General features: G+C 52.1%; 1 protein-coding gene across 1 annotated transcript; it reads right to left on the bottom strand.

Moving 5' to 3' along the window:
- Positions 1–55: 55 nt before the first annotated feature.
- Positions 56–8,680, bottom strand: TTC25 (tetratricopeptide repeat domain 25). The gene is made up of 11 exons (XM_018084626.3): positions 8,277–8,680; positions 7,837–7,990; positions 5,551–5,612; positions 4,688–4,844; positions 3,930–4,154; positions 3,415–3,622; positions 1,857–1,943; positions 1,469–1,665; positions 1,203–1,303; positions 909–987; positions 56–501 (listed from the first exon to the last, which is right to left on the bottom strand). Exons 1-11 carry the CDS (start codon positions 8,517–8,519, stop codon positions 98–100), a joined length of 1,917 nt encoding a protein of 638 aa, XP_017940115.3. The 5' UTR covers positions 8,520–8,680; the 3' UTR covers positions 56–97.
- Between the last annotated feature and the right edge of the window lie 57 nt (positions 8,681–8,737).

Genomic DNA, 8,737 nt, shown 5'->3' with positions numbered 1-8,737 from the left:
TGGCTCAGCCCAGCTCCTTCCCTGCTCAGGACACACCACTCCACTGCTGGGTATGTCTCTTGTTCAACATTTATTATTTAGTCCTCCCGCCTCTGCTCTACTGTTCCCCGTTGCTTTCTTTTATTTCCTTGTCCGTTTCCCCATCACTGGCATTTCCACGTGCTTCTGTATCACTCCCGGCTTCCTCTTTTGGCTTTTCATCTTGATTTCCTGTGTCTTGTTCCCCTTCCTCCCTCTCTATGTCCTTCTCGGACTTGGTTTTTGTGTTTCCTGTATCATTCCCATTTTCTTCTTTTGGCCTTTCATCTTGATTTCCCATGTCTTGTTCACCTTTCTCCCTCTCTTTGTCCTTCTTAAGCTTGTTGGTTTTTGTGTTTTTTCTATCATTCTTGGCTTCTTCTTTTGTCTTCTCATCTTGATTTCCCACGCGTTGTTCCCCTTCCTCCCTCTCTCTGTCCTTCTCCAACTTGTTTTTTGTGTTTTTACGGCTGGAGTCACGATCTGGGGAGGAATAAGCAAACTTAAGCCAAGTCCCAGCACTCAGCAGTCGGGCTCAAGAAAGGTCCCCCCGCTCCCTCACCCCCACCAGGAATCTCTCGCTCCCCGTTTGCTGGGACAGGAGGTGCTGGGAAGCAGCACTGAGGGGAGCAGCCCTGGGGGCTGCAGGCACAGCACCCTGCCAGGACCCCTCACCAGGCCCAGGGAGGGCTGGCGTGTCGGTGACACCGGGCCTGGGGTGCAGGGGACACTCAGGGAGCGCTGCCATCTGGACTTGCACCAAGATTTTAATTCACTGCTTTGGAAGGAAATGGGTGCTGTGGGAATTCTAAGGTGTGGCTGCTGTGCTCCAGAAGAGGAAAATGGGGAGTTTTTCCATTTCTGGGTGCAGAGGTGGGAATGACAAGTACCTTTCTGTGAGGGAACTGTCTCTTCTTTGCCGCCTTTGCTCAGCTGCTTGATGTAGCTTTTGCTCACCTTATCCAAGGCCTGAAAGGGATGTGGCTCTTAATAAAAGCCCCGGAAATGCAGTTACATACCCAAGTTTTTCCTGTTTTCTTTTGCCCTCTGCTGTCATTAGCTGGTCCTTTCCTACCACAAAACTCTTCACTTCTCCAGCATTACTGCCTGGAGTATCCCAGCTGGGATAACAGCTGCTCATGGATGCTGCCCTGAGCTCCTCCTCCCTGCAGCAGCCCCCTTACCACAATGATGGTGTTTTGAGCAGCTTGGTCTGGCACAAGCTTCGCCTTCTCCAGGGCCTTTTCAAAGTTCAGGATCGCAGACCGGTAATCCTTTAATTTCACTGGAACAGACAAGGATATCAGCTGGTTTAACCCAGGATCAGGAGAACAACTAGAGGTAATCACACCAGTCTTGATCTGAGGGGTTGCTTTGGCTGTTAAATCCCAGAGATGTTTTCAGAGCGGCTTCTCCACCCTGAGAGCAAAACCTGTGCCCACCCCTTTACCTTGTGCCTGTGCCACCAGCACAGTGGCGTGGAGCTGCCACTCCACATCTCCCTCTTCATCCGCTGACTCCAGAGACTTCTCTCCGCAGTCTTGGGCTGTTTCAGCTTCACCCAGCTCGAGGTAACACCGGCCAATGTCATGGAACAGACAGGCCTTCTCCAGGCTGGATTTTGCCATTGGAATCCTCTTCTCCCAGCTTCAAGCAGAGTAAGACAGGCAGTTATCGACTGTCACTGGGTGCAGTTATGATTCAACCACTGATTTGATAACTGAGGGTTCAGGTATGAAAACTTCCCCATCCCCTGCTGCAGTGGGAACACACAACTGCACAGCCATGACCTGGGTCACTCCAGGCCCCCACTGCCCTTCCTGCTGGGCTGTACTCACGTGTTGATGGCCTGCTGGAACCTGCTGGTCTGGGCGTACACGCGGCCGATGTTGTCCAGGGCCCGGGACACGGAGTCGGGCAGAGCACTGTGACAGGGAGACAGAGGGATTGTGGCACTGGCATCGTCCTGCTCCTGACTCACTCTGAGTCCCTCTGGTGCTCCCCATGGCCTCAGGGAAGTGTTGGGGAGTAAAGGGCCCAGGTCAGACTGAAAGCCATGAAATTGAAGTCAATTTTTGATTGACTGACCCCCATGGGACACAGGGGAAATGGTTTAGCTTTATCTTTGATTATTGTTATTTTTTGTGCAAATCTGGCATTCCTTGTAAAAGTCTTTCCACTTTTCTTTGTCTTAGTTTCCATCTGGGTCCCCGACATTCATGGATGATCTCTGTCTTCCAAAGGGAAGACCCAAAAATGTGTCTTCAGTCTCCTGGCACCAGCCCTGCTCCCCGTGCTTGGACTGAGCTTTGCTCCATGCCACAGGCGGCTCCTATAACAACGGAGCCTGTGGCCTTTAACTTTTTTCCTTAATTATCCTCATTCCCATCTTTGGAAGTGGCTTTGCCTACCCTTACCTTAGAGAAGGAAAAACCCATGAGTGGAGCAGCCAAATGAGATGGGAATCATGGAATAACCGAGTGGTTTGGGTGGGAAGGGGCCCTAAGGCTCATCCAGTTCCAGCCCCCCCGCCACGCGGTCATTAACGGGAATCATTACCGAGTCATTAAGAGTCATTAACGGCGTTTCCAGCTGCAGCCGCCAGAGGGCGCGGCCCGCCCGTCACAGCGGCCTTCGGGTCCTTAAAGGAACTTTAAAAGGGTCCTAAAACCAGGTATCTCCTCCTGCCTCTCTCCTGCTAATTCCTGCCTTTATCTGGTGTACCCGGGGAGTGGGATCACCAGGAGAAAGGCAGCCATTTCCTAAAACAACACTCATTTCCGAAGGGATTTTGGAAAATGAGAAACTACCCGTCAGTGACATTTTGAAATCCCGGTGCAGTGTTGGAAAAAATAACCCCCAAACCACTTCAATTCAAGCCACTATTCCGTGTTTTCTCATGTGCTTTGCAAACTGTCACTAAGACTACATTTTGCTCCACTGTGGTTCAGCTGGAAGAGCTGCAGGATGTGTCCAGTGTGGGCAGGTAAGTGCACCTCGGAGAGACATTTATTTCAAGCTGCTCTCATGGTCTGAATGAAAAAGGGTTTTAAGACAAAATGGAGCAGAAAACTGGTGCAATTTCAAGGCTGAGCTTCCTGAGAAGGAGGTGCCTGCTTGAGGCTCAAGTGCTGAGACTGGGACTTGTGTTCTTTCACTTTGTTTCAGCAGAGGTTTCAATGTGCCCCATGCTCTAGGTCCTTAAAAATCTGCTTCAGGCTCCTTATTTTTGAAATAGTAAAGATAAAAAGTCACCAGAGAACCTGATACACAGGCAGAGCTGAATGTGTGGCCCTGTTAAACCTCCAGGGGAGAATAACACCATTACCTAATGCTAAAACACCTCCACGAGGTACTTTCCCCTTTCCCCACCCACTTGAACCTCCCAGCACTTACTTCTGCCTGGCACAATCCAGATCCCTCCTATAGCTGCGCAGAGCTGCCTCCATCTGTCCCATCTCCACCTGTGCGTTCCCAATGCAGCTGTGGAGGGTCCCAACCAGTTCACTCTTGTTGGGAACTTCGTTCTCTGGCCGCCCTTGTATCTTTTTCAGGAGACGCTCGGCTTTCCTGCAGCTTTCCTCAGCAGAGCCTCTGGCCAGCACTGGGGACAGGGAGCAGAATTTGACACTGGGGTGTGACACAGAGATGTTGAGACGTTGTGAATTCCCCATCCCTGGGAGTGTTCCAGGCCAGGTTAGACGGGGCTTGGAGCAACCTGGGCTACTGGAAGGTGTCCCTGCTTATGGCAGGGGGTGGAGCTGGATGAGATTTATGGTCCCTTCCAACCCAAACCATCCTGGGATTCTGTGATACTGAGAAAGGGAGACCTGGTGCAGCGGTAACCCTCAGACAAAGGTTGGGAATGGTTAGAGCAGTGGGAGGCACTCAGCTTCCAGCCAGGAACCTACTCAGCTCAATATCCTCCATGTCCTTGGCGATGGCTCTGGCAACTTCAGCCGGTTTCCGTTTCCTGGCCCCGATGCCCCGGTGCTGCAGGAGCCGGCGCTCGTACAGCCGGGCATAGATCGGCTTCTGCTGCTGCCAGAAGTCCCGGCGCTGGTTCAGGTAGGAGATGCCATCCAAAACCAGGTCTTCGACTTTCCCCCCCTGCCTCATGTTGATCTGCATCAAGTCTGGAAATAAGATAAGGTAGAATCCAGGTGAGTATCAATGGACCTGAGCTGCAGTGAAGTGGGGAATCGCTTGGGAATGTTCCTCTGGTCTGACAGAGACAGTCCTGGAAACTAAATTGTCCTGTGCTCCTCAGAGCTGAGGTAATGGGGGAGTTACCAGCATTTATAACAAACCCACAGAGGAGTCACAGCCCTGTGAGCAGCGCTCGGCACTGAGCGCGAGTGTCAGCGGGTTTGTAGTTGTGACAGAAGTTCAGTCACTTGCAATGAAGCTGTTTCTCTTTCTCATTTCATCAGCACAGGTTGCTCTGAGGTGATTTATCAATGGGGAAGGAAATAAGCCCATAGTTATAAATGTTGGACCTGGCTCCAAACCTGCCCGTGTCCAGCACCACGTGCTACGTGACCTCTGGTACGAGTCAGGAAGAGTCACAGGGACAAAAACGAAGAAGAGAAATAAAAAAAGGATAAGAGGAAAAGAAAAACAGAACCTGCTTGGAAGGAACATTTAGGTAAACACAATGGAGTAACACCTTCATCCTTGAGCAACTTCTCCAGGAAGGTCTTGTCATCATAAAGCTGTCCCAGAAGCTCTCGTTCTGTTTTTGGATTCTTCACACGCTGCTTCTTTTTTGTCCCTTTTTGATCCTTAGTTGGTATGTTTTGCAGTTTCTGGTTGTTTCTTCTGCTCTATGGTGAGAAAAAAAGCAAAGGAAGTTGGGGGAGATCAGTGGGGAACACTGGAATGATCAGAAGTCTGTCATGCTCCATATAAGGCAGCTTATTTTTTTAATTAAAAGGAAAACGTTAGTGTCTCACCAGCTGCTTTGGTCATGAGCAAGTGAAATTCTGCAGCCAATCGTGCTCCCTCAGGACCAAGAGGGTGTTACAGGAAAAGCAAGAACTAGTTCTGGCCTCTTGGAGGAACAAGACCCTACTGCCATGGAGCACCCCGAAGTGAAGCAATTGAGAAAGTGTCCATTATCAAAACTGTGACCTTAAACATCAGGTAAACCCAAAGTCAATATTGGAGCTCATGGCACCCTGCTTGACCTCAGGGATGTTACTCATTAGCCTCGGATGGGCAACCAGTGACACCCCCAGGAAGGGGCTGGGGAGGAATTCCACATTGGGGTTTGTTTCTCCTCATGGCTCTTCCCTGCCCTTCTGCATTCTCCTGTAAGTTCTGGATGGTTTGAGCCAGACCTGCATTAGAGGCAGGTGATAAACACTCACGATGGGTCAGTGTGTTTAAATGCTCAGGGAGCCCTTCAGCAGACCTGCTGTACAGGACCTGTGTCCCTGCAGGGACTGTCTCCCTTCCCGTGCCCATTTCAGGCAGTTTTAGCATTGCAACCACTCTAGAAGCTTCTCCAGCAAGAGCTCTGTGCTGTACCTCTGCCTGCCTGCTCACGAAGCCCAGCTCCTCCTTGTTCTCCAGCTTCACCGAGGCTGGATCTGCAGACACAGAGCAAACCCCTGTTAGTGCCCACAACAGCCATGCAGGCTCTTGTCAGTAAAATGCCCATAAATGTGCCAAGCCCAAAATGTTCAGTTTGAACTGAAGCTATTCTAATTCTTTCCCATGGAACAGGGGGTGTTGGTGTGTCCTGGGTGCAGGGAATGCAGCTCATCCACCAGCTCCTCTCGGGATTTTAATTCCTATTTTACACAGCACCGGGGGCTCTCACTGCAGCATTCCTACAGACAGGCTACATCCTACATGGAAACTGGGGAAGGAGAAGGATGCAGGTTCTTCTGCGGAATCACAGCTGGAGTGTAAAATGGCAGAAAAGCTCTGAGCACAGGGAGCTCCTGCAATCCAGAGAATTATTCTAAAGGTTTGTGCACTGACATTAGGGCAAAACTGTTGTGTTTTCATCTGCACTTGGGGAGGGGAGTGTTCAAAGGAAGGACAGAGCTTCCCAGGCCAGTGCAGGAGGATTCCCTTTGGCACAGCCATGGGGCCAGACCAGCAGTGCAGGCACAGGTGGATCACAAGGGTAGCAGTTCCTGATCCTGCTGCATGAAGCACAGGCAGGGAAGCACTTTGGGAATGTGCCCAGTTAATGTGTGTGCATTTCCCAACTATTCAAACATCCAGCTCCATGCTGGTGTGTTTCCTTGCTTCCCTGCATCTTGGAGCTACTGACTGATGTATAAAATAGAGTTTTCTAGGTTTTTACTCTGCTCCCGTACCTGCAGCCCAGGGGCTCGAGGGAAGTTAGAGACCTTGCCTTGAGCCCAGGAAGATTCCAGCTGGGAGCTGTGGCAATACCTGATCATTGTGCTAAGCTCAGGAAGCAGCAGGAATGGAACAAGCCAGATGTGAAAACTTTCCCTGTTTTTTTAAATAACAATTCCATATGAAAGCGCTGCAGGCTCTGGCGCCGCTGGCACGTGAGTTAATCCCTGGCACTGGGGGAGGGCTGAAGTTTGGAAATTTCGGGGGAGGGAGGCCTGGCCTATCTGGGGATCTGTGCAGGGTGTGAGCTGGGCAGGGATAGGCTCCAGGATGCAGGGATAGGCTCCGGGATGCACCGGAGCAGTTCCAACCCGCCGGGCAGGTTTGGCAGCCCCGGGGGGGGGCCGAGCACGGGGCTCCCTGCACGTGTCCTGTCAGGTGGCAGCCCCAGGTGAGGGGTGTGTGTGTGCCCCAGACTGGCACAAACTGACTTTGCCTGCCAGCGTGGCTGAGAGAAAAACTAAGGGACAAGGGACAAGTTCTCCGTTTGCTTTGAACCCCACGACGTCCTTGGCCTCTCCTGTCTCTGCAGGACCCGCTGGTGATCTGAGCCAGAAGTGATGAAAGCACAACTCATTGCAAGAGTCAACAGTTTCACTGCTCTTGTGCAATGGAAATTGGAGGAGAGTCAGGATTTCGGGAGGCCAGTCTCAGGTAGCGTGGCACATTTCATTCCAAACTTTGAATATTGGGGTAAAGATCTCAAAATGGATTCTGGAATTAAATGGATTCTGAAATTAGTGCTGGAGGTAGATCATAGAATCGCAGAATCCCAGCATGGTTTGGGTTGGAAGGGACCTTAAAGCTCATCCAGTCCCACCCCCTGCCATGGGCAGGGACACCTCCCACTAGCCCAGGTTGCTCCAAGCCCCATCTAACCTGGCCTTGGACACTTCCAGGGATGGGGCAGCCACAGCTTCTCTGGGCAACCTGTGCCAGGGCCTCCCCACCCTCACAGGGAAAAATTTCTCCCCAGTACCCCAATTAATCCTGCCCTTTCTCAGCGTGAAGCCATTCCCCCTGGCAAGTCCTGGCACTTCAGGCCCTTGTAAATAGTCTCTATCCACCTTTCTTCTCGGCTCCCCTCACACACTGGGAGGCCACTGGTGAGATGAGCTGCTCTGGTCTGTATTCCCTGGAACATTTCCATGGTGACTTTGGAAATTTTAGTATCAGGAGTTACCTCCAGAACTGAAGGGATCAGACACTGTGTGTGAATGGGCACTGAGGGGGGAAAGGACGAAAAAAAGAGCAGGGCTGGGCTCTTTGTGGTGCTTCCTGGTGCTTCTGGATTCACCTGCCACTGAGCACATGGACCCAGGAGCAGCAGGACTGTGGTGTGGGGCCCTTGGGTCACTGGCAGAGCTGATCTGCCATCGGCTGTGCCCTGAACAGTGTCAGCCAGGCTCGTGGGGGCCAGGAAGTGGCACTTCTTACTGCCAATGCAGTTCATAATTGCCTCCTCTGCCTTGTTGATGCCCAGCTGGAACTTGTGCTGGTCCGGGCGGAGCCTCCGGCCTCGATGGTAAAACACCAGCGCGAACTCGAAGTCCCCCATGGTGTAGAGGGTCTCTGCCTTTTGGTAAAGCCCCTGAAATGACATTTGGGAAAAGGAATTATTAAAAAGAGGGAAAAAAGTTTCATGGATCTCAAATAACTCCTGACAGGCAGAAGGGAGAACCCAGGGGTGTCACAACCTGAGTACAACAAACCCCAGTCCCGGAGCTGACTGAGCACCTCCACTGCTCCAAGAGCAGCAGAAACCTCAGGAGTGTTTGGAGTGAGCTGTTCCCTCCCAGCTCTGCCTCAGACCCTGCAGGGTCTCACAGATCCAGGCCAGCCCTGGCCCCCTTGCTCTCACCACTTCCTCTGGTTACCTCGGTGAACGCTTTGTCTCTTTGGAGCGAGGCTTCAGCATCCTTCAAGGAGTTTTCTGTGTCCCCAAGTTTCAGGAAGCATTTGGAGCGGGTGATAAGGCACTGCTTGTCCCCTGCCCTCAGCTTCAGCGCCTGGAACCACAGACAAGGACACGTCACCAGTGCTGGCTCAACACCACAAATACACAAGTGCAGGTATTTGGTGCCACCTGCACAGTCGCCACGTGGATCTTGATGACACATGATGATAAAACCGCAGGATTTTTATTGAAAAGAGCCTTCCCTTGCAGTTCACAGGTTCCCTGTGCTGCAGGGGCTGCCCTGCCTGGGTCACCCCCTGGTGCCGAGACCTCCTGGGGACACGTCCCTCCGAGCCACCTCCCCTCGCCTCGGGTGCCACGTTCCCTCCGCTGCCTCTTCCCCCTCCTGAACCGAGTCGCGGCCGCTCCCCCTCGAGGCCC

The sequence above is a fragment of the Manacus vitellinus genome, unplaced genomic scaffold (genome assembly GCF_001715985.3).
Source record: "Manacus vitellinus isolate BGI_N305 unplaced genomic scaffold, ASM171598v3 scaffold_72_pilon, whole genome shotgun sequence".
Lineage (NCBI taxonomy): Eukaryota > Metazoa > Chordata > Aves > Passeriformes > Pipridae > Manacus > Manacus vitellinus.
Note: the sequence above shows the minus strand (reverse complement) of the source record. Positions and strands in the feature narration are given on the sequence as shown.